General features: G+C 39.7%; 1 protein-coding gene across 2 annotated transcripts in view; it reads left to right on the forward strand.

Moving 5' to 3' along the window:
* LOC145985430 (uncharacterized) overlaps positions 1-27,505 on the forward strand; it is a 153,205-nt gene that overhangs the window by 30,226 nt on the left and 95,474 nt on the right. Inside the window, exon 2 of one of the 2 annotated variants that reach the window (XM_083119455.1) lies at positions 3,907-4,337. In XM_083119455.1, coding sequence (XP_082975581.1) covers positions 3,907-4,337 — 431 coding nt within the window. The remainder of the gene's footprint in view (positions 1-3,906; positions 4,338-27,505) is intronic. The other variant, XM_083119456.1, reaches the window with a different exon arrangement.

Here is a 27,505-nt window from a genome sequence, read left to right on the forward strand (position 1 = left end):
AGTTAGAACTACAACTTCAGTCCAATGAAATTAAAACAAGTCTTTCTAAACTTCTTACTACCAAATCTTCTAGTTTATAGTGGATATACATTTTAAATGTTATGCAAACCAGTATATGCAAGGGAAACAATTGTCGTCATTATGTGGTTGCCGATAGAGGGTTTATAGTAAATGATAGGGAAAATACGTGTCAGGTAGAGAACGTGTTACAGTTGCTTCAACATTTTAGACTCAAAAAGTTAGATATTAATAAAATTAGTGTATTATACTTATACACTATTATTGGATATCTATCACGGTGTGAAAATATACTTTGTGCGCAAGAATGTAATTTCATTCCAGAGCTTATAAGATCTTCCAGAATTATGAGAAAAATAGTAACATGAAAATCAGTAACATAACATGAATATCAATCCACACTTTAATTTCTTAATTGTCGGCACATATGAATAGTAATAAAAACTCACTTTGTGCTCATTGGGTTATGAAACATCTACCTCAAGCAAATACGGATGCGAAAACAGAAGTCAAACATCCCTATACATAATAAAATGGGAAAACGTGCTTTGATATGTGACCAACTTGAAATCCATCTTATAATTAAGCTAGCCATACTTCTTAATAAAGTTATAAATAAAGAACTTGTAGCCATGTACAATAAAACAAATTCTTACAACTAGGAAATTGACGTGCGAGTATTAGTTATTTCCATATGCTTCAGCAAGTATTAAATTAGGTGTATTACTGCTTCCTAGATATGTTTTCGTTATTAGCAATACAAACTGGCATTTTCTGAGTTTACAGAATTTTGTATAATCATTTTCATTACTACTACATATGAGGTCTTCTCTGCATGTTGCTCTAGGCTTCACCCCCCTGTAGCCTACTGACCTGTATTTGAATCATGCATATGGTATCGTTCTAATCGCTATCCATTGCAATCACAATTCTCCTCACATAAGATACACAACAAGGCACGTTGAGTTTAGAAGTAAAAAGGTGCTGTTAATAAGAATCATACGCTTGTTTGTGCGTAAATAGCATTTAGAAAAACCATAAAACGTTGCACAATACAATTTTTACGTTGCAAATTGTTCAAAAGTACAGAATATAACTATTTCTTAATAACTCCTACAAAACAATGCTAAAATATATTAAAAATATACTTACGCTATGGACCAGTATGCCATTGTTATGTTGCCTATACCCGCAAAAGTCAAACACACGATTTTCTAGTTCTGCTCCTGCACAGTCACGTGTCAAGAAACTTCACGAAGCTAGCTTACTTACGAATAAGAATACAAGCCGTTTCTCATTACCAGCAAAATATGCTTAAAGCTATCAGATGGTACTGTACGTTACGTGTGCTGGCGCGAAAACAAGTCTGGTTAATTATGAAGTGTTACAATCAAACGAGAATTTATATTAGGCTACTTTCAAATTTTTGAAAATGAACAACAGAAAGACATGCTGCTTGAACATTAAGTAAATTATTACACAAATAGCGATTCCACCAGCACAAGTTCTTCCTGCTACCTCCAAAGCGCAGCACTTTTAAAAATATAGAAATATTGGCGATTTCAGATTACACAGATTTTGTATTGCCATGTTCTTCGGAACTAATTTAATTTTCATCTTCAGTGCACATTTGCCTATGTAGAGGATTTAGCGCCTGCCAAATTGTTCCTGTGTACAAACATGTTTAAATTCTGCACACAGCTTGTAAAGAAAATAGTTAAGTGCCACAAAGAACCAAAATAGGTTACATTTCCAAGTTTCAGCATGTCTCTAATTATTAAATTAACCTTGTTTATTGCAATTGTAAAATTACAGTTTCCTGGCCGATGTTTGTCGTCGTGAATCATATCAACTTTTCTGTTACTTTATTGTCAAAATTCACCATAGGTTTCCATGAATTATGTTTTATTGCATTTATGGATCTGCATTTGGGTATTTATCCTCACATTTGCGCCCACACACACCACATATTCGGACAATATATATAGGTAGGCTACATGGTTGCCCTCTCTTACGAGTAAGTATAAAGATTTTGATCTTACGATAATATTGATAAAAAGTCTTGAAGAGAATATTTTAAAACGCATCAAAATTCTACTGTAAACTTTTATACCCGTGTTTGGAAATGAGTATTGTCAATAATGTGAATTTGATTCTGTAATTTGACACATCTACATCCACACGGATGAATAGGAAGCGTTAACAACTTGTCCTCAGATTTCGGCCTGTGTATGGGACCGGTGGAGCTACGAACAAGTACGTAGCATAACCCGGTCACGGAAACCTCTAATGAGGCATGTAATCCGTAGGCCCTGCCCCTCACGGCCTGTTACGACATGCATTATTTAAATATTATTTGTATTTCGTTATTTTACGTCACTTTACTTCTACTTTTGTTTAATCGCAAAAATAAGAGTAAGTTATGATTGGATGAAATTTATGAAGGTTCACACTCAAAGAATACCCATGCGCAGGTCGAAACTCAAACCCGGTGACTTCCGTGTCGAGATCGAAAGTCCATCACTTCACACGTTACCCACAGAGCCAGCGAGTTTTAGCATTACAATACAAAAGATGGCACTGTTAAACTTTAAACTACTCTATGTTACTCTCTTGCGTATCTTGTAATATCTTTGGTTTTGATTTTTAGCACAGGTGACGTATTAATTGAATTTTTTATTAAGCTATTTTAATTCGGATAATAACATGTTTAACTTGCATTGCACGAGTAATTACTCGTATAAGTAATTAGCAAGTTAATCGAACTTGTTTTATATTATTGCAGCTCATATTCACCTAATTAATTTTTAACTTCGAGCGACATTAGCAGAGGAAAAAAAATCAGGACAACAATAGAAAGGGGAAACAATCAAATAGTAGTCAAGGAAACGGCACTCACACATAAACAAAACAAGAAAATTCACTCGCTCACCTAATTAAGAAACAACTTTTTACTTTGAGGCCTTGAAAAGCTCAAGCACAATGTCAAAATATATAAATAATTTACGATATACAAACAATTATTGCAGTTCCAAAAAATCACCGAAATGAAGTGATTCTGCAGTTAATTGATCTTCCAAGAAGCATAATTACATCTTACGGCATCTGCTTGTTCAGAACTTTTCATTCTGATAGGGTATTAAAAACTTTTCTAGATTTTGTAGAACAATAAATGTTAGATATTGAAAGCTTACAATTATGCAGCTCAACAGTTACTGTGTTTTACTAAGCTTGTATAACCATTCAGCGAACAATAAACAAACCAGAAGAAACAAGCTTCAGGCAATTGTAAAATGACAAACATAGTTTGCCAGGAAATTATAATTTCAATTTTACCAGGTGTCCAACTTAAACAATGATAAATTATATGTACGGTTTACCGTGTTCTGGGTGTTCGTTCAGTCCAAATAGAACATGTCTTTGCAGTTTCAATGCCAATTCTTTCAACAAAAGAGAAAGAAAACGATTTTGTTTTGGCATTGTACCCAAGCAGTATCGTTTGGTTGTTTTCAGTTCGTACTTTCCTTGTTCGAAACCTTAATGTTTATTATCGTGTCACAGGATCGTAAGTGCAACAACGCGTCATCCTTGACGAAAAAAACAGCAAAGGCAGAAAGGGGGGGAAATGTTGGCACAAGTTGGCCAACCTTAGCAATTGCGTTGGTGAGTCCTCTAAAAATACCTTCGGCCAGATCCCGATTTTGTTTCTCAGGGCAAAGCAGGCAGTGTTACCAAGTCCTACCGTCCAGGTAGACGTCTCGCTGACCTGATTTTCTCACCTGTCGCTCTTTTTTGGTGCATTTGTTTGCTTGTTTGTTTTTGGTTAAGTCTTCTTTTTTTACAACTTTTCCGCAATGAATCTAATGTTTCGCAAAAATTTCCGTACAGAGAAGGAACGAACCTTCAGTTCTGGGTTTACTAAAAAACCACCCTCGCACGGGAAGAGAAGCCGGGAGTCTGGATACACGGTTATGGCAGAACAGCATTACCGAACGCACATCTTTATGAATCCCCCAGGGAAGGGAGACCCGATGTTTTCCGAGGACGAGCCGAAGCGGAGTTCCATCAGCCTGATGAAGTGGGGTTCCGGAGGAAAGGCCGATGCACGGAGGAAGAAACCGCTGCCGGAAACCGAGGACCCTCGCTACGCCAAGCAGGTGAGCTTCAGGGCGGAATCCGGATACACAACCAACGTCCCCATGGCTGGGACCCCGCAGGCCAAGACCCCCGAGGAGCCTGTGACCCTTGCAACCCTCAACAGAGACTGCTTCATCATCCCCGTGGCCAACCTGGACCGATTCCTGCCCGCTGGAGTGACGGTAAGTGCAGAAACTTTCTCTCTATGCCTTCTTTCATATCTTTTCCTGAAGTGTTTGCAAATATGTTCACTGGGTAACCGAGATGACTAATCTCTGTCCACCGTAAGACCGAAGTAAATGTAAACAAAATCACGTGAATCTTGAGCTTGCCTATTTTCGTCAACAGATGTGCTGACTACAGGGGCACAATTCATAAAACAACTTCGATACAGTTGCTTATTTGACTGCTACGGCTTACGTCGAGACTATATTCATGCGAAACGATTACTATTAGAGTTAAGCAATAGGATTTCTCTTTCACGTCACGTGCTCGTGTTTACACTGACTTCGTTCTTGCAGTGGATGGTGAACAGAGTAAAATTAATGGATGCTTTGCCCTCCTCCCAATTGCATAAAGCTTTAAAGGCAAATAAATATAATTTCCTCTCTCCCAATGATGCATCCAAGTGTCCGTGTGGTGGTGGTGGGGTTCAAGGCCCCTTTTGGAAACACATTTTCTTTTAGAACGTAGGGTGAAAGAGTGATAAAATATTGCCAATGCCCGAAGTAGGTGGACGCGGGGATGCCAACCCTCACGTTCAGAAAGTTTTCATAAAGCTTAAAATCCCCTTACCTACTGCATTGTGTCCATGCTGATCCATTCAAGCACAGATAAACGTGTGTGTGTGTGATACAAGCATCCCCACCTTTCCCCAAACTCAGCAAGGAATTTCCATTCCAGCTAGGAATTTCCACTTCGAGGATTGACTACTAAAAGACGAATCTATAACGCTTCGATGACCATTCCGCCACCCTTGTAGATTTCCTAAACCCGCCGAGGCTCTCCCCACTTGAAGCGTAATAAGAATAGGCTAAAACCAAGCACAACAGAACACTCATTTTGATCGGGGTTCGAACCCAGAACTTACGGAGACTATTGATTTGGTTTATTTTACTTCGCATTTCTGCCACTTTTTACTAATCGCGAAGATGAGGAGACACTCACAAAGAACGTATCCAGGGCGGGATTCGAACCCGGGACCTCTGACGTCTTATCGCTCTACGCTAACCACTCCGCCGCGGAGACGAGATCCTGACTCCAACACCGAACGTGCTCGGTCACGGAAGCATAATTTATGCAGCAATTATACTGCCGACCTTCCGATCTACACGTCACGAGATATTGATGGTCGATAACATACATCCTCACGCAAGGATACCGCTTATTACTCTAAAAGCTAATTTATGAAACATCAAAACAGGAAACGGTCTATAACAAAGGCCAGAAACACAAAGAGCAAATTGTTTAAACGCTCGTTGTCCATTCATCAGCCTGCCAATAAACGTCCCGTAGTCAAGTCGGCGGTAGCCTGCTATAGCTATGGGACCGGAAAAAGCTCCAGCAAACAGCGATACAAATTAGCGAGTCCGAAAGCATGATTGCCGCAGTATCGACCGGCTTTTGTCAACCGCCGTACCTGAGCCAAGTCTCCAAACCCCTTGGAGAGCGGGGGCAGTATCCGAACGGCTTCGCGCGTCAAGGCAGCACAGATGCACTGTTCTTGGCCGATTACGTCATCAGAAAGATAAAAAGAAAAGACGAAAACTAGCATTTGTTCCTTTGTCGAAGTCTCGTCAATACTCGTGCACGTTCGGAAGGGGGGCCACCTCCACCCCCCAGGAAAATGAGTGTCGAATTAAAAATTATATATTTCACGCGTAATTTCATTTCAGTCACAGTAATTTATGTTAATTATTATAAGTGCGTTGAAGGAACATCATAATTTCAGACTGAAACAGTGTTTTTTGAGGGGGCATCACTATTATGGAACAAAAATTGAATCCTTTGCTTCTTCCCCATGGAAGAAAATTACCTTGCTTGCCACTCCCTGGAAAAAAATCCTGTTCATATTAAGTGCACTTTCATGCCCAGATAGGCTAATCGGGACTGGACCTACAGTACAAAGTAGGTTGCGAACCGGGTATCGAACTCAGTAACACTTGATTAATAGGCGACAGTATTTTTCCTACATCATCGGGGAGGCTTTTTCTGGTTGATTTTTTCGATTGCATTAGAATATTTTACGTCGTTTTGAGACACTTTTGGCTAATCGCGACGATGAGGATGAGTGATGATCAAATCGATGAACTCGCAAAGAACACCCATGCCCAGGCTGGGATTCGAACCAGGGACCTCTAGCGTGCTAACCACTCCGCCACGAAGGTCGGCGTTCATTTGTTTGAGATTGGATAGTGATAGATGAACATCACTTACTTGAGATTGCAATTCAAGTTGGTAGCCCCTCTTCCATAAAGCAATAGTTTACGCTATAGCTTTCCCGGGTTCGATTCCTCGTGCGAGGTAAATACCACATTACACAAACCCCAGTTCTGGTTCTGGACCACTGTGGAGTAGTTCAACTTTGACAAATCTTTGACCAATTAATTGCGTCCTTCGTACTTGCCTTTTTGGTTAATTTTACATCTATCACAACGATGAAAATGAATGATGAATACACGATACAGATGAAAGAAAACAATCCGATTCGGACCTCTAACCACTGGCTTCGTAGCGATAGCCACGCCGAACAAGCAGGGCATCTTCTTAATCACTTCATCAGAAGTTCTGGTTTAAATGTCTCTATCAAAACCAAAATCTACATAAGCTTGGTTTGGAAATATGCTTTTATATGCACTTATGGAATAACACTTTTTGTTGCCAGCAGAGGGGCAATTCCACAAGAATTATGCCGTTAGTAATTAAGAAATTAAGTTATTGGATGTCATTTCGAGATTACCTGGCTCCGATCCAAAATTGTATTGTCAACGAATGGTTGTGTAACTATTTTTTGTTGTGATTTTTGTCCTATCTACAATGTAACTCTGACACAATGGCAATTATTTACGAGCTTCCAATGGAATTGAAATTCCGGAAGAATGCTTCACTTATACAAGAGTCACGAGCAAGCGATAGCGCACAAAATATCCGCTATGGTGTCCACATGACGCCTGACGCTTCTTTGACAATGGATAAAGCGATCGAATTGACAGTTCTGCAAATGTTTTCCAATAAAATTGTTGCTATGCCTTTTCCGGGGCCTGCAAACTGTGAAAGCACGAGCCCCCAGTCCCTAGTTTTAATCCGGCCCTCTGGATTACTTCCTGCCTTAATCCTTAAAATCTCTCCTTTCACCTCACCCTGGGTGCCAAGCGAGCAGATTATATTTGCGCCGGAATTACAAAAGGGGGGTTTCATATAATAATTTATATTTTTTAGTCCCTGGTTCGTTACACATGTACAGCAAGTGAATAAACACCTGGTTTAAAATGGACAGTACCGTAATTCTTGGAATCATAACATTTCTAGCAGGATTATATTAGTTTATTATACGTTGTTATATATATATACATATTTACATAGCGTTTCCATGTGTTTCTTGCATAGACAAAATTAACAACTCTCCAAATCAACATAATTGCGCACCTATGGCTTACACCATCGGCACTTCCTTTACCGCAGAGTTAGCATAACTATCTCTGCGGGCCTACCCTCAGATTAAATGATATTCCGTTCATTACAATGCGTTTCCTTACGCCTTCACTCTTTCTTTCAGGCATCAATTACACTGTACAACACGAAATTTGTCCTTAGCTTAAAAATATGTTTTTCTAATGTATTTTTGCATGCAAAACACGAATCTGCAATTAATTTCTTCGTATCACGTACAGTTTTTTTAAAAACGCCATTTTTATACAGTATGTCTATTAATTACGTTTAAACAATTATAAATTCCTTTAACTGTTTTTAACTGTTTTTTTCCAGCGCTTGATAAAAATGATATCGCTATCAGTTCGCATTGTTACAAAAAGAAACGTTTTGCTGGATCATCTAGTGATAAATTTGTTACATAACAATCACTGTGCTGGCACCACTGACGAACAAGCACTGCCATCTGTTTTGTCCTATCCAACGTGAAGGTTGTGCTTTGCAATTGCAGGTGTTTGTGTTAAGTTTTAACGTTTGTGGCGGGTTTCTGTTAGTGAGGTGTGTATGAAAAGGAGACTTCATTCAGTAGATCACGATGTCCCGTCAGTGTAAGAACCCTGATTCATTTTGTTATATATGTAGTGAACTGACGTTGAAAAGTCAAAGACGTAGCCTTACCCCTGTTGTCAAAAAAGCATATGAACTTTATTTTGGATGCCGAGTAGGCGATCAAGATAAGCAATGGGCACCACATATCGGCTTCAATTCTTGTTCCAGGAACTTGCGAAATTGGATGCAAGGAAAGCGAAGTGGACTAAAATTTGCCGTACCAATGGTTTGGAGGGAGCCCAAAGACCACGTAAGTGACTGTTACTTTTGTTTGACAGATGTAATGGGTTTCTCTTCAAAATCAAAACATCACATCCGATATCCTAATTTGGAATCAGCAAGGCACCCAGTGCCTCATAGTGAAGAGCTACCTGTGCCGAAAGCTCCCAAAAATTGTACATTTGATACATCAATTGAAGAAGGAAGTTCAGGCAACGAGGACGTCGACTTCACGCCACCAACTCTCTCAAGTGCACCACATCTCATCATTCAAGAAGAGTTAAACAATCTGGTACGGGACTTAAACCTATCGAAAACAAAAGCAGAAATCTTGGGCTCTCGACTTCAAGAATGGAATCTAAAAAAGTCAAAATCAGCACGTTTTGTACGCGACAGAGTAACTTTTCATCTTGCTTTTCGGAGACTGGAGGAATTGCGTTTTGTAACAATATTAATGCTTTATTTCAGGAGTTGGGCCATGAATACATTCCAGCAGAATGGCGATTGTTCATTGATTCGTGTATGATAAGTCTGAAGGCAGTACTGCTCCATATTGGTGCCCGACCCTGTGGCCGAGTGGTTAGCACATCGCGCTGCGACGCCAAGGGTCCCGGGTTCGAATCCCGGTCGGGCTTGGTTGTTTGTGAATGTCCATTCATCAATTTCATCACTCATCCCCATCTTCGCAAATTAGCCAAGAGGCACAAAAGGCGAAGTAAAATAAACTAAATCAAATCAAATCAAATGCTCCATATTGGTAATGCTTATCCATCCGTGCCAGTGGCGTATGCTGTTCACAAAAAGGAAACATATGAGTTAATGTGTGACATATTGCAGTACATTGAATATAATACATTCAAGTGGCGAATCTGTGGAGACCTGAAAGTAATTGGAATCCTTACTGGCACGAAACAAGGGTACACCAAATTTTGTTGCTTTCTGTGTGAATGGGACAGCCGGGACCGAGTTAACCATTACGTGCGGAAAATGTGGCCACCACAACAGGAATACGTACCAGGAATCAAGAACATTTCACATCAACAACTCGTGGACCCTAAAGATGTTTTTCTTCCCCCATTACACATCAAACTAGGTTTCATGAAAATCTTCGTCAAAGTATTAAATAGAGATGGGCCAGCTTTCAAGCACCTGAAGACAAAATTCCCAAGCCTAAGTGACTCTAATATAAACAAAGGTGTGTTCATTGGTGCACAAATAAGAACTGTCATGCAGGATAGTGAGTTTGAATGTACACTGTCGGACATAGAAAAGGCAGCATGGCAAGCATTCAAGTTAGTCTGTTCTAATTTCCTCGGTAATACTAAAGAAACAAATTATGAGACTATTGTTAGTGATATGGTGCACTGCTTCCAAATCATAGGATGACACATGTCCCTGAAATTTCATTTTTTGGATTCTCATTTAGACATCTTTCCACAAAATGTAGGGGCTGTTAGTGATGAACATGGGGAACGGTTCCACCAGGACATTGCAATACTTGAAAAGCGGTTCAGTGGACGATGGAACAGCAGTATGCTTGCTGAATATTGCTGGTCTATCATCAGAGAGACTTCTTCAGATAGATACAAGAGAAGAAGATCACAATTATCATTTCCGTAGAAGTTTGTACTGTCTTTGCTTTGTCTAATGTCTGTGCAACAAAATGTCATGTGACTGTACAATACAAATGGTATGTCTTGTAAGAAAACTGACTTCGCATATCGATTTAGTACCTTTAACTTATTTAAACTCACATGTTTTCAACCAAAGGACATTTTCGTAGACATTTTTTATTCTTTTGTTTGTATACATTGATTTACCTGTCTAATGTCTGTGTAACAAAATGTCATGTGACTGTACAATAAAAATGGTACGTGTTAGGAGAAAACGGATTTTACATATCGATTTAGCACCTCCAATTTAGTCAATATCACCTGTTTTTAACTAAAGGACAGAACATGACCTCAAATTTGTTGTACAGTGTTATTCAATACGGAAATATCCACATATTCAAAGCTTTTTCTAAAAGGGGACTTGGGACAGCAACAGGGGTTGGCTTACACCAAATGCTACATTATTATATTAAGTCTAGCCACCAAAAGTGGACTAAACTTGAGGAGACGTTCCTCTTCGTCGATCAATGGGGAAACACTGTTTTTTTGCTAAAGCCCACTGGCCTTTTTTATAGTCGGGGTAAACGTCCGTGGACGTGGACCCCGTAGCGTTGGAAAAATTTCACTGACAACGGTCTTTTGTAAGACAGCTAGCTAGCTCCCCCAACCGGGGAGATAAAAAACAGGGGAATCTTAATATCCAGTAAAGCACAACCCAATAAGCACATACACTTACATGCAATAATAACATAAAAGTACACTCATGGAAACATATTACTTAACCCTACACCTTGTAGCTGGCCAGCAATTAATTAATACAATATACCAAAACCAGTAATGGTCAATCCGACCATTACAAAACATAGACGTGGAATTGAAGCCCCGCCGTTCACTGCACCACATGACCAACTGTCAACTAGGATCAGAAAGCCTGACCTACCTAACCTGCTCACGCCAGTATATAAGAGGGCGAGGTAATTTTTTGGGCTGAAAAGTAGTATGTGAGCATTTACTGGGGGCATAGGCGTGCGCAGACCCTCTGATTAGGGGTAACGCCTTGATCAAAGTTCAGTTTGGAAAGAAAAACCTAATTTTATCTCACTGTTTTAGTTTTATGGCATTGTGTGTGTATATATATATATATATACACTCCCCCAACACAAATATATATATATATTGAAGTGTGACTCGAATAAAGAGTCACCGGGATGTATCAAATCATAAAGCGAGAGGTTTACGGTTTATAACAATTGCAAAAAGGACCCGCCCCGGTCATGAAGGAAAAGATGAGCTATAACTGAGTGAGAATGCTCTCTCCACACTATCATACCTGCCCGAAGTTCCTATAGAGTCCTTTCGTAGATAAAGATGTATGCTGTGTCCATAACGTGTCAGAGTCCGTACTTCGACTCTGACCAACTTGTCCTTCGTTATCCCGCGCCAAGTGTATCGACGAAGTGTCTAAGTAAAACTGTGAGCGAATGAGAGCGATGTCCTTCCGGACTTCGCATTTATACTCATGCCGGACTAGATGTTGTTACTCCTCCAGTCCTCAATCGCCCAGGCTACTTTCGTAACCTCCCGTGTAACTTCAGTATTGAAGCAATATGATAACTTGGGTGAATTGGGATAACTTGGGAGGTAATCGATGAAGCCGACAGGTTAATGAACAACAATAATAACAAAAACTTAATTTTGATTGCACAAGCGTGTCTATTTGTTTCAAAAAGAGTTGTTACAAGTCATATTTCACATTGAAAACAATTATACGAGATAGAAAGGATTGAGTTTCGGAAAAGAAACATAGATGACATTTATAACACCATTAAGCTTGTTTCCATGATATAAAAAACTCAATATGCTGACCAAGGCGGACATTTATTTTATTATAAAACAAACTAAACGTAACGTTTCAACCTTCTAGCAAGGTCTTCTTCAGACTCTGCACCAAGTACAAATGTACTGTAGAGTAGAGTCTGAAGAAGACCTTGCTAGAAGGTTGAAACGTTACGTTTAGTTTATGTTTTATAATAAAATAAATTACTGCCTTGGTCAGCATATTGAGTTTTTCATAGATGGCAGCACAAGGTAAATGAATATAAATAAATTGTTGGAGTATAAGTATCGATTTAGTGAAAGTAAAGAGTATGATAGAAAAGTGTAGAAAAGATAAAAGCAATGTATGAAAAGTAGATAATAGATGAAAAGGAACAAATATAAGTGGTTTTCTTCATTAAACAAGTTCAAGCCTATAGTCAATTGTTAGGCATGCATAAAGAATTACTCAACGAATTTATATAAATTACTCATGGCTGGACATTGTCTTGAACTTAATAAGTGCGTAGTTAGAGATCGGTTGGTTCATTTGAACTCTCCAGCCTAACTATTGCCTATTTTTGTGGGAGTAGGAAAAGGTTTAGTGTCCATTTGCCTTGACTCATCTCACGCAACAGGTCGCTAGGTGCCGGGGCTTGACCAAGTTGATAGCTTCCTGGAGATGAGACCTGCTCGAAAAGGTTTATTATCCCTAAATTACTCGTGATTACAAATTCAAAATGTCCGAGTGCAAGTCGAGTCCGAGTTATAACCTTTGTCTCCTGCTACTACTATCCCTCCAAGGACGAATTTTGAAAATTTTGAATTTACTGTTTCATAACATAATACATACATTGCAAATTCGTGCAGCAATTTTAGTTAAGAGATTACTGATATTTTGATGTAATTATGTATATATTACATACATGCACACTTACAATAAACTTATTTTTTTAACAGTAATGCTTAAAGTATTTTAAAATGAGGCTATTATTATTCTTATTTTAAACCGAAAACATGTAATATGGTCAAGGTTTCTATTTGGAGTGAAAAGTGGGGTGGGGATGGGGCAAAATCCACCTCGCCCGGGTGAAAATGTCACCTTGAGCCGCCTCTCAACTGACTGAACCTGCCAGTAATAGCAGAACAGCGGCAACGGATAACCCTAATTCGCTGTGTAAGCGATTCTAGTTTGCGATCATTAACTCACCCGCATACATGCTAACCGCGTGACCTATTTGCATAATTAAATATGTTTCGTTGTTTGCTAGTTAGGGAGTACAGAACCCTGCATGAAATTTCGATGCGTCTGCGTAAACAGTTTCCTAGAAAACAGGTCGCGTTATAACGTGGACACCACTCCTGACCAACCACTGTGATTCCGACAAACAATTGATTTTTCTTCCCTTATAATTGTTTGGTATTTGCATACCGCGTGACAAGGAAACGCATACAAAATGGTTTCTTTCCGAGAGCGCACACGCCCGATGCATAAAAACAAAGGATTTACATGAAAAACGTAATAATCTGTCATGAGACCATTTGCATCAAAATTGTAAATTTAATTGCGTGTACTTTAACAAAATTGTGTTTCGAAGCAAACGTAATGTTCATTTCCCCAAAATAGTTTTATCTCATATCTATGAACCTATCTACCCGGTATTTTTAAACCAGGGACGACCATTACTTTGGACATCCCTGTTTAAACTAATCGAGTATAAACTACTGAAAGCATTGTCCAAAAGAAAAATATGTTGGAAATCCTTAATTTGCTAAGTAATTTAGTTAACATGAGGTCATCAAACTAAATGCAATTTCACCGATTCACTAATTGAAGATCATAATGAGAGTAATTCCACATTTCATTGAAACTGAACATTTCCTTTGATTATTACGATGTCTTACTTTCTCTGTCAACGGCACTTGAACGAACTAAAGATAATTAACTATATAATGTAATTTCTTTGTTAGTGTTTTCAGCAATCTTTCTTGTATTATTCAAGCCCAATTTTATATTTTTTGTGTACTATTTTATTGTAATTTTTATGGGGTTAGGTGGTAGATCGAAAGCCGTTATGCGGTACGGAGTCTGACTGCGATACGAGAGACCTGGTTCGATTCCAATGGTGGAAGATTTCATGTCGGAACCTTTCCAGCAATATCCCTCTACGAGAGGCTGTAGATCTCACCAAACTTCTAGTAAAGTATCCGGGGACAACTCTGGGGGAGTAAAGGCGGCAGGAGCGTGGTGCTGATCACATCACAAATGGCCGGGATTATGAATGTGTTACCTTCACTTAGCTCTATGGGGAAAACTATCTTTGTTTACACAGGTGACATCAGAATTTTATGAACCTGGCCAATCAATAAAGCCTAAACTACATGCAACTACATTATGTTTCTTAACAGCAGACATTTAATCGAAGGCACTTAGCATTAACAACAATTTCAGCTCTAAAGCTGGGTCAGTTACCGAGGTTTCAACATTAGTGACTACTTGCTAGCTTTCCACTGATGCTCCTCTACGTTTTTGATCCAAGCGATGGTTTGATTTTATTACCAACATAGTCTCAATGTTTTGATTGTGTCAAGATGATTTAATATATAAAAAAAAATCACATCGTTACGAAGGCCATTTCGAACTGGCTTATATACCTATATTCTTGATCCCCGCATTGAGGTTTATGCATACAATGTGGTCCGGATGTCAGATTTCATTATAAGGGTCTCTGCAAGAGAGTGCTTTCCAAGTTAATGTAACCATAACCGAGTTGAATTAAAAATTATGTGAACGTTAAGCTTTCACAATGAAAAAGAATTTAACAAAGATCTATAGGTAAAAGTAATGACACAGTTCCTCGTGCATATAGTACCTTGCCATGAAGGCACATTTAGGGGATCTCTGTCATTTTGGAGTTGACGTGATCAGCACCAAGCTCCAGCCGCCTTTAACCCCCACCCGGGTTGTCCCCAGGTACTCATTGATTTGAGGTTGGGTGAGCCCGGGAGTCACTTTATGCGAGGGCAAGACCGGAAAAATTCTGACCTTAGGTCACCCAGCCCGAGAATCGAACCCAGGTCTTCCGCGTGGCAGTCAGACGCCCTAGCGACTAGACCACGTGGCTGAAACTACGAAAAAATTAAAAAATCCACAAGTAAAATTCAAATACTGCGCAGGTGTGAAACGGACATATTGCACGAGAAGCAAAAGTGAACTGCAGCATTGGTGCATACGCTTTTCCAATGCCATAAACTGGAATCGAACCAAATATGCTTTTCCATAACTCTATTCTTACTGCCAGAATGTAGAAAAGATCTCGAAGTTAGTAATTCCTCTGCCTGCATTCAGTAGCTTCAGGGGCCATCGAATTCGATATTCAGTAGAAGGAAATGAAGGATACTGTGAAGAAATTGCCACTTGACACGACCTATCCTAAGCAGAACATAGATTGTCCAAAGTTGTTACGAAGAGATGCTCAATAAGAGACGATGCGAGGCACAAATGAAGAAGAAAATAGAAAATTCAAGTCGGATACGTGATGAAATGGAAAATCGGGAGACACATCGAACATACCGAAAGGCATTCTCCCATGATGAGAAAGTCCATCGCGTCGCATGAAAACTGTTTTTGTCCCATCAGGAAAAGATTTTGACCCACATTGGATTTCGCATTGTCTTACGGTGCAAGGTGATATCGATCGCCCTGTTACTGCATAGCCCATCTCGCCTCCTCCGAAGATCCTTGCGAAAGGAACACGAAAACTACAGTAACACACGAGGCGGGACGGGAATAAAGGAGAAGGAGCGGAACCAATTGTTCTGGGGAAGTGTCGTTCTCGTTAAGACATTCAGGATACGAGTTCCCACGGGATAATGTTTCATTAGAAGCAATAGCAGCATCGTCAGAGTTCTCAATGTTGATTGCTTCTTCTTGTTCCATTGAGATGAAATCACAGCGTGCTACGACGCCAGGGGTCCCGGGTTCGAATCCCGGGCTACGCGTTCTTTCTGAGTGTCGCTTCATCATATCATTTATCCTCATTTTCGTGTATATTCAAAAGTGGCAGAAAAGCAAAGTAAAATAAATCAAATCCATCAATCAATCGAAAATGCCAGTAAGATTTCTCCTCATAGTATCTCCGATTTTATCAAATAATTAAGTTCATGCTTCTCACCCTCTGTAGTTTACTGTATTGTCACTTTTTCGTTTGACATATTGTTACAAATTTAACAAAAATACGCAAAAATCTCCACCTATTACACATCTTTAACTGACATTCCCAAACTATAAAAGATTGTCTAGACACACACACACACATGTAATTTGCCACAATCATCCAAATCTACAATCAAATTCTAACTAACGTTAAAGGATTTGAATTTTTAGCTCATTGCATGGTAATAAACGATGCAAGCCGATTGCGATAAAACAAGTTGTAATGCACCACAGTAACGCCATATTTGTTTCGACGTACACTCACCTCAAGAAGTACTCCGGCAGTTTGTTTCTTTATACAGCATATTTACAGGAGATACAATTCAATCTACAGGTGTATCAATGTACGCTGTATAAAACACAACTTATTACTAACTTCGTTGACCCTGTACAATTACATAATATTTCCAATCCTTTATTTGTCATCAATACACCGATGTAGATTCTGGTCATCTTTGAAGCGTTAGTGCCAGAATTTTATCTGGGCTCTATCATTTCAATAGTTTTCGTGTAAAAAAGTTAAATTTGAAGCAAGATTGTTGCAAGAAAATCTGTATATGCATATGGTAACACTAATTAGAAGCGTGTTCAACTTTGTTTCTGCTTCTGATATTGCATTGTTTTGACAATGAGCACAGCAGCCAATCCATTATAAGGTAAGTTACCGCAACAAGGCCCGGACCACAATAAAGCCCACTGAATGTTTCTCTGAAACTATGAAGAGCGACTGCCAGATGGCAACATTGTATGAAAGCTGAAAGTACTCTAGGAAGAACATTACCCATAATTCCCGCGTAGTATGAGTAGTCGCGGAACTGGAGCAGTCCGAAGTTTTGTTGCTGTTGCAAAAAAGTGAGACATAACTTTCAAACCACATATTTCGTCTTATATATGTTCATGTATTGTAGACAGTAGGATAATACTTGGTCTGCATGTAACATTAACCGTGTTCATTACAACAACAAAGTGTTTCCCGTTGTACTTTTATTGTACTGAGCTGTAATATTACGAAACGGCATGTCGTGCCATGTTACACAACAAGGCCCAAGAGCTTGTGTGGTATGCGGGACATGGTGTCATGAGGAGTGTGCTGGGATACTACTTCAGGACGAGGACATTTTCACTTGCCCACGCTGCTAGATGGACTGAAACTGAATTGTAAGCTTAGACTTTTATTTCGTAAGCGGTAATCTGATGAATCTGATGTTATTGCTTTTTTGTGCTTTGAAGCATAGTTTTGTAACAATTTACCATCGAACTTTGAATGTTGCCACGCGGGCCTTATTGTGAAATAGGGTACAAAATAAGGCCCATTGTTAACATTTTTTCATCACATTTTATTTTGTATTTTGAGGAATTGTACGACTGCTATATATTGATAGTCTGTACCCAACATAATAAAGTTTCATGTCCTGTAACAATAATTATCGATTCTTCTAAATTGACAGTTTTTTAGGTGGGCCTTATTACCTTACAATCAGTGTTGCGGCTTCAACTAAATTTCCATGTAAGAGTATATACTTTAATCAATGTTACATTTCTGTTCTATTTCACTCAATTTGAAACTTTTGAGACGTTCCATCTTGGAACGGCGAATCTGGTTCATCAGGGGAGCGTTGCTTTGAAAGAGCAGTCGCAACTTTCTTTCCACCTTAGGGGGAAAAATATAATAAAACTCAATTCTAGCTGGCTAGAATTTTGAGCTGCGTCTTTCCTGTCGTAGTAAAACTTCAAAGTTTGCGGGGAAAATGCTTTCAAATGCAAGAACCCTCAAGATTTATTCTTCGGACGTGCCAAAGACCTTCGGGAAGAATTCATCAACTTCAACGATTTTACTCCTTCTCTTGAGGGTGGGTTGGCGGCACACTAAAGAGGGCCCTTGCGGTTAGGGCGGGTTCCAATCCGTCAACCCAAACTGATACACCCTAATGTGTCGTGTAATTGGAATGCAATTTCGTAATGTGGGTTGTGCTGTACATTCAGGATAAATACTGGTATCCCAGTTAAAAAAGGCCGGCTGCAAGACATTTGTCTATAAGGCAAATGACGGCTACATTGCACCAGTAAAATGGAAATGTCCACTGTAAAGTGAACCGTGGTAGATACTCAAGGTCATGAGTAGGGCTATGATTTTGATGACCTTAAAATTGCCAAAACATGACCTTTAAAAAAATGCATTTATGACCTAATACATGCAAGAAAATGCCCTATAAACTTAGAAAAATGACCAAAAAATTCTGAAAGATTTCTAAAACAAATTTATAAACTACCAAGAGAAATTCAAATTACAAATTAACGTTACAGTATCTATCACATTTTCATTGTGTATGGTAGTACAAGAAAGTTCACTTTTTGTCATCTTTTACACTTTAATTACCGAGTTGCAGTACACAACGGAAAACATATGCAAATTTTCAAAAGTGAATGATTGTTGGATGTCGGACAAGAGAGCCTTGGACATGGAGAAACTTCTCTATACTTCCACCGACACAAGAGGAGCAGAATTTCTTTGTCTCTTCAAACACAGTCGTTCAGAACTGCGCTGAAGGCAATGAGACGGGAGTCGGGAACCTCTCTCCTTCAAAGGGTTACATTTGCATGTAAAATGCCCCTTCTTTCACCAAAATGTAGAAAAATGCATAACATGACTTTTAAAACGCCGAAAAATGACTTAAATGGTTTTAAAAGTTTAAAAAATAACCTTTACTCCAAAAAAGGTAAAAAAAAAATTTAAAAAAATGCCCTAACAAAGACATCCCAATATATTCACTTACGCGTAAAACACGTTCCTATCTACTTATGCAATGTTTCTACCTTACCATAAAGAAAGATACATTTGCATCAAAATCCTAGCCCTAGTCATCAGTATACAATTAGGCGTCGCTCAGTCGTGACAACTGTTGATCGGAGCTGGACTGCTTTTAACTGGGACACCCTGTATAAATCATGCCAGGGAAAAAATCTACGACCCGAAAAAGGCAAACAACCCAAATTCACATCATTTTCCATGCAGACTCCTGCAAGCAAAGAACAGTGAAGTGTATACTAGGCGGATGCTGCAGTAGAAAAGACCCGCGTACAAGAAATGGGAGATGAGTAGAAAAATAAGGTATTTTTTGCATCAATTACTTATTCATGCTATGTCCTCCCTCCTTGCCCAAAACATCTTCAAAGATAAAAATAAACAATTCCTGCGCTTAGCAATCAGTGGTTTTAGTCTTATTCTGATGAAATTCCCCCACAAAATGTAAAAGTGGCAATTTTTAGCACATAAATTCCCTTGAAATTAAAAATTGGAAGACAACAAAAAAAAAACGCCTAGAAAAAAATTATCCGCCCCCAAAGTAGAATTTCTGAGCAGAATACCCTAAGCAGAGAGAAATTTCTCTTGTCTCAATACTAACAACTCTATTTCCTAATTTATCTACGTCGAAAGTAAATTTTATCAATGGTAATAAATCTACACGTAGAAAGATATTTCCGTACAGAGAAAAAAAATCCTCTATACGTAAAGAAAATTTTCTTCATTCATTGAAATTATTCTACGCAGAGCGACTTTTCTATGCGCCGAGGAAAATTTTTCTTCAAAGAGGGAAATTTTGTATGCGCAAAGGGAAATTTAGTGTGCGCAGAGGGAAATTCTTTTAGGGGGAAATTCTCCTCTACCTACCACCAATGCTTGAGCATCACGTGATGAAAAATGGGGATCCTTGCGGAGAATAAGACGGAGAAATGTTCCTATCCACCCATGAGAGAGAAAAACATCTGTTCCTCAGGAAGAAATTCCCTGGAGGAAAGTAAAATTTATGCACAGCACTCTTCATAATCAATGTAAATTGGGGACGTGGGATTCCGTTGGGCACAGCGGAAATATAATCTTCATTGCAGATCCTCCAGTCATTAAATTTCTCTGCATATTTATGACTCGAAAAGCAATACAATATTTCCCTTTCGTCTTCAAGAAGAGAATAATATATCAGCAGCTTGAGTTTGCTTTAAATAAGCAAAATACATTTAGTTTAAAAATGTAAATTTCATTCTAGGCCATCTTTATGTATAAAGAGAGTCTGCAACTAGCAAGAAAGAAAAACTATTTTTGCCCAGATATGCATTTCTCTCTCTCTCTGTCTCTCTCTCTGTCTCTCTCTCTCTCTCTCTCTCTCACACACACACACACACACCCTCCACATTCATTTTCTTGTACTGAAATGTGAGATCGAAAAGAATGTAACCCACGACCCCTTGATCAGACGATACACGCAGGATATGGAAGTTCCTTCAAACAAAAGTAAACCCCCCCCGCATACTCAGTTCATTTGACAGTTCATCGAGCTACATTTCCGACCGTCTGATCTTTGAAAACCCAACTGTTGAGCCGGAGTTTTATTTTTAAGTCCACTTTATACACCGATGGGCTCATTGGGACTGGACCTACACAGGTTTTAGAATGGAATTCGAACCACTGTGTGCCTTCACCAGGTTTCGAACCTGTGACCCTGTGATTACAAGGCGACAACATTACGTCATCGGGGAGCCCCCAACTGTTATAACTAGTTCTATTGCCAGACCGTTACAGTGATAGTACCGCAAGAAGGCAGTCGGATTTTATGTAACAGTTTCCGCAAGGCTCTTCCCTTCCTCGGCACTGTTGCCAACTTAGCTCTTTTGGAGCCAGATCTGGCTCTTTCGTGCACTCGTTTGGATGTGAACTGGGGCGCCCGCCCCACTGGCTCTGACCCACATAGACCAACTTTAGCCATGAGTGTACATTTTGCACGTGACGTGATATTGTTATATTGGCTGCATCGTCCCACCCCCTCTTACGCGTAACTTCCCAGGTACTCTTTTATAGCGTCGTGGCTGTAGTTTCAATTGAATTAAATTAAACGGTGTGTGTGTGTGTGTGTGTGTGTGTGTGTGTGTGTATGTATATATAAGGTGTGGCTCATCATGTGCAAATTTAAAACGCACTTTGAGTGAATACTGTTCAATGTTCTGATTTCTGGTTGTAGAAAGTCAAAGTTTATATCCACTTAATGCACAGACAGGCTAATTGGAACAGATCCTACAGTTTTAAAGTTGGATCCATTGTGACCCCTTGATTACAAGGCAACGACGTTAGAGTTATGTTACTTTCGTAACATCCCCAGCTGACTGCGAGAAACTAGCTGGCGAGCCTACCAACAGCCTAGAGCATGAGCTAGAGAGTTAGCGATTGGTGCTGGATTGAGATGATGTCAGCCGCTCGCTCGTTGATTGGTGCTTTCGAGAGTTATGACTCGTTCCCAAGCTGCAAATGAAGAACAGCCAGAGACGTTACGGAAATAATCTCGCTCTACCAGTACGAGGTCGGGGAAACCCCGGTTATAGAAACAACGATAGCATTAGAGAAGAAATGGTCTTATTCCACTGTTGGTGTGATTATGGCTAATGACAGCAATATTCATATCGGAAGAACTAACGAAGTGTGTGTTGTACTGTTACATTAAGAATAACCGTCGAGGACTCTCAGTTAAGTTGTAAAAGGAAAATTTCATCTCCCACGCATCGGCCGTTCTATCAAGCCAGAACAAATCTCCATTATTGCTCAACAACTGAGATCGCCTATAAAACATGTGAACAAATGACACTGACAGAGGACACCAGGCTGAGTGTGAATGCTGCAGTACCAGGATCCAGGGGACCGATACCTCCCACAAGCCCAGGGCCTGATTAACCTATGGACAACTTGGGCAATTACCCCGGGGCCCCCACCAAAAGGAAGCTATGTAAAAAATTACATAACAAGTTGTATTTGAAAAATAAAAAAACAAAACAATATTGTCGTATCTCTCTCAGTCGATCTGTTTGTAGATATCTGAAGCTCAGTATACTTTATATAACTTGACAAGTTTAAAAACAAGACGCTGCAAATAGCTGTTGCGCATCTCGCACAACATTTCCCCTCTCCATTCTCTGCAGCAACGTTGGTTCGCAGTGTTGCAGCCTGGAGGGAGCGGAATGGTCCGAGGATTTTCAACGAAATTTGTATTCGCTTTTTCCTGGGCTGTTTTCTACCTGTCGGAGTACAAAAATTCAGCTCACCTTTCCCCAACGACTCTTTTCCTTCTTTTAAAACTTTAACTCCCCGTTGGCGCAGTGGTAGCGTCGTCGCGTTGTAACCTTGGGGTCCAAGGTTCGATTCCCGGTGGAGGCACATAGTGGTTCGGATCCCACTTTAAACTGTAGGTACAGTCCCGATTAGCCTTACTGTGCATAAAGTGGACTTGAAACAACAAATCAAACCAATCCAATTCTTTTACAGGGTGCGGCAACATAACTTCCTTATTTCAGAACGCAATAAAACCCATGTGATGAATTAGAATTGTTTAATGTTTTTTTTACACTGTAGGTACATATCTAAAGTTATGTTTCACACAGTTTTGAAAATCATATCAGGGAGTTGACGCCCTCCATTGTCCATACACTGAAGAAGCCGATTTCTGGCTTCATGCCGAACCAGCATATCAGCGGGAATGTTGGCAATTTCTTGACGGATATTGGCCTTCAGGTCTTGGAGGGTCCTTGGACGGGTAACATAAACACGGGATTTAAAAAAAAAACGCAAGGGGCCATGTCGGGAGAGCAGGCTGGCCACTCCAATAACAGAACATCCGTTCGTAAAGTAGGCCTCGACGGCAAACTCACGCTCCTCACTGTTCCAACGCATGATGGCGACTGGCCGGGACGCAAACGAAACTTTAGACTGGCGCCTGTCGAATGAGACCACTCCCGCCCCGCTACGACCTCTACAGGCTGCATGGCGCGCATTTCAAAAAAGGAAGTTACGTTGCCGCAACCTGTAAAACTTGAGAAACCATCCATTTAGATACTCCCGTGGCTGCGCTTGTGGACTCGACAACATTATACTTATGTTTATGTAACTCCTTGTGATTTTGCAAATATGTTGCAACATTGTAAACAATTTCTCTGGCCTGTCCTCTAAGGGGCTTTCCAGAGCAGATTGTGGATTTCGGTAGACCCGGCATGATTTGATTTTTGCATTTCAAAAATATGCAGCCAAGAGTAAAGAGCAAGAACATTTCAATGCTTTAAAAAAGAACACAGGCAAGCGTGTTATCAAATTGCCTTCTCGTAGTGATTGTTGTACGATAAACAAAAGAACCCTCACCCCATTCGGCTTTTAAAAAGAAAAACCAGGCCACTGCTCGATGTCGCATTCAGGAAATGAAGTCATTCGCCCAGAAGTTTCTCTTCGTTATAAACCTTAACGCGCGTGCGTAATACTACAGTTTACGATCCGCGCACCGCAGGTATTTTCAAAGACCGGATTAAATCAAATGAACCACTGATAAACTGATATGAGCCGACACCGTAAATCCACACAGTAAAAATAGTTGTCATATTTGTTTTAGCTTAATTTTGTTGAGTTGGCACCACTCGTACTCTCAAGGCCAGACCAGTACGTAGAAGAGTGGTGGGGATGATGACGTAATAGGAAGTGCTCCGCAGCGATCTGCGCATATCGGGACTTAACTTGTCAGGCTATACCATGGATTGATTTGGCTGTGGTGTGGAAATAAGGCACACTTATTCAAACAATCAATTATCAGATACGATTAAGAAAAATAAGATAAACAATCCTACGAAGTACGTAACTTTCTTTCGTTAATAACATCGTATTACGAGGGTCACTATTTATATTTTGAGCCTTGGCAACACTGATTGAAGTTAGGCGCGATTTGACGTTTGCACGGAATCGTCTGGCATTATTGGCCATAACGTACTTCAAATGTTTTGTCAATAGCTTGATTTGTGTTGTTTATGTTGCCTTGGAGATTGCGCGACAACAATAAAATGGAATTAACTCGTGAACATTTTCGTGCGATGATTTTTTACGATTTTCGACGTGGATTATCAAGACAAGAGTCGATCAACTTACTTCCACATTTGGCGATGAAGCCCCATCCTTTGCCACTGTGAAACGCTGGTATAACGAATTTAATCGTGGCCGCCATTCGTTCACCGACGAGATTCGCGAAGGTCGTCCAAAATCAGTTGTTGTTCAAGAAAACATTGATGCTGTGCAAAACCCAATACTGCAAGATAGTCATGTGACATACTGTGAGATTGAGGCAACCATAGGCATTAGTTTCACCAGCATATATAAAATATTACATGATCATTTAGCTGTGAGAAAGGTATGTTCTCGTTGGATCCCACACAATTTGACAAAAACTCAAAAAGACGCTCGCGTCAATTGGTGCAAACAAATGCTCAATAAATACAATCGTGGTGCTTCAAAAGACGTATATAAGATTGTAACAGGTGACGAATCATGGATATATGCATATGAGCCGGAACGCAAACAGCAGTCGACTGTATGGGTGTTTCAAGATGAAGCCAATCCAACAAAAGCTGTTCGCGCTCGAAGCACATCGAAACAAATGGTCGCCTGTTTTTTTTGGGAAAACTGGTCATGTGGCAACTGTGCCTTTAGAGGAACGTAGAACGGTCAACTCTGAATGGTACACAGCAATTTGTTTACCAGAGATCTTCGGTCAAATACGGAAAACAAACAAACGCCGTCGGATCATTCTTCATCAAGACAATGCCAGCTGTCACACATCTCGTCTAACAACCGACTTTATGAACAGTCAAAAAATCGAATTGATGGGTCATCCGCCGTACAGTCCTGATTTGGCACCCAATGACTTCTTCTTGTTCCCGAATGTCAAGAATAAATTGGGTGGACAACGATTTTCGTCGGCGGAAGACGCCGTTGATGCGTTCAAAAACCATATTATGGATGTGTCTGAAGAAGATTGGAAAAACTGCTTTGACAAATGGTTCGAACGAATGCAAAAGTGTATTGACCATAAAGGAGAATACTTCGAAAAACAATAAAGCAGTTTTCAATGCCAAATTCCTGTTTTTTCATTGTTAGGCTCAAAATATAAATAGTGACTCTCGTAGAACTGAGTTTTTCTATGAAAAAAATTATGGAGATACTAGCGCTCTCTCTCGGTGCATCAGTGAACTACGGGACACCTAACTTTAAGCAGCGCTTTTGTGAACCGTGTTAACATAAGCTAACGGACGGCGGAATGAGTTGATTGTTTCGTTTCCGCTTTCGCCCATTGAGTACTTTTCTGAACAGTGTGTGTCTTACGTGTTATTGTTGAATACTGACGTGTTCATAACTAGACGACTTACTTCATTTAGTATTGAGGACTTCCCGCGATCGATCGCGGGTGAGCGCCGTCGCGCTCACTTTAAATTTTAATGAAGTGCCATTTTAGCAGTATTTAAAATATTGGCCTGTGGTGCTCTCTAGCTGACGTTTATAGTTTCACGAGCGACCTGATCACATTTTTATAAGATGACGTAAACGGCATTATTAGAGAGACCATTGTTGTGGAAATAGTGTTGTCAGAGTGAGGGCAGAGCTCACACGCAACCGATTCTCGTATATTTTTTATTTACATTTGTGCATCATTTAGTCAATAGGTCTATCCGGTTTCTAGAGTTTTCGTACGTAGCATGTTAAATTTGAAAAGTGTCGCAGTGATTTGATATGTCAGATTTCTGGAGATCAGATGGAACTACCTCAGAGGAACATGTGCTTTTTGTTAAAGCTGAGACTTGTTGGCTTCGACGATGTATACTATACGCTGTGTGAAAACAAATAAACATTTTGAAACAAAAATGTAATGAATAAGGAGGATTATAATAAACAGATCATTACAAGTACAAAAAATAAATTTTAAAAAATTAAAATACGGTGAAATATGCCTGAAAAGCAAGGGTGAGCGCCGTGCTCACCCGCGACCAGGGCCGGATTAAGGTGGGTGCTATTGATGCTGTAGCATTAGGCCCATTCCTGAAATAGGCCCAGATGAAAACAGACGAGAATTTTCCGAAAGCTGAACAGTTTTCTTTTGCTATATTAACCTGAAAATAAATCTTAGAATGAAATTTGGAGCCCCAATTCCGGACGCCTAGACACAGCGTTACTTATTATACAGTTACTATTATTCTTTGCGCTGTGACGTAACTATAACGTCGTTGTGTTTATTGTTCACCGAAGATTTCAAGCACCAGGCCCAATTTCGTGTTAATCCGACACTGCCCGCGACCGACGACGTCATCCCGAGTTAAGGTAAGTACAAACGTATGTTCTTTCCTTGTTTAATGTTTTTACTAGCATATTAGGCAAAGCACATGGTGGTTTATATATATATGTTCTCTCATAAGTCATAAGTTAAGACTCTGTGACGCACCAAAATATTTTTTAACAATCAATGTTGGTACGAAAGGCTTGTGCGAGCCGTTTGTTAAATTCATATTGTTGTTCTGACACGGTAATTCAATTTGCATGTATGTGTGTCTTTATTTATGTATAAGCAACACTCACGTCAGCGGGTGAGAAACGTCCGACTGAATCTTCATGAACCTCAAACCCATCTCTCGCCTAGTGAACATTTCAGAGTGGAAAGTTTCCTACCAGTGATTGATCAAATCACCTCATCACTCGCAGACAGGATTTTTTCATATGAAACTGTCGCAAAGAGGTTCAGTATTCTAAATGAACTTGCAGTGGCAACTCCATCACAAATTACATCTGCAGCTCGCGAGCATCTACGAGGAGGATCTGAAACCCTCGGTAGAGAATGAGTTGATAAAGTTTGCACACCTAGTAAGCAGTAGCAATGTCAAACATCAGGAAAACATCCCAATGGAACTGTCTATGTATAATATTGTGTGCAAGGACCCGTTCCGCAGTACATTTCCCAATGTCGAAATTCTATTTAGAATGTATTTGGAATTAATGGTAACAAACTGCAGCGGAGAAAGATCTTTCTCAAAAATGAAATTAGTGAAAAACAGGCTTCGTGCTGCCATGGGACAGGATCGCTTATCCAATCTTTGTTTATTAAGCATTGAACATGAACTTCGTCGTGAATTGGACCTCGATGATATTGTAGATGATTTTTTGGCGAAGAAGGCAAGAAAAATGTGTCTACTATAAGTGTTAAGCCTTTGGGAATTTTCTTGAACAAAGTGTAGTTACTACAATTTCCAGAATGAACCTGTCGGCAATTGTCCAGTAAATGGACTGTGCTGTGCATATGTAGTGACATATTTACTCAATTGTAAATAATATCATTTATAATAAATTATATACGTAAGTACAGTCTACTGCTCAGTTCTCTTCTTCCGTCTGAAC

Source organism: Lepisma saccharinum, chromosome 3 (assembly GCF_977018435.1).
Source record: "Lepisma saccharinum chromosome 3, izLepSacc3.1, whole genome shotgun sequence".
NCBI lineage: Eukaryota > Metazoa > Arthropoda > Insecta > Zygentoma > Lepismatidae > Lepisma > Lepisma saccharinum.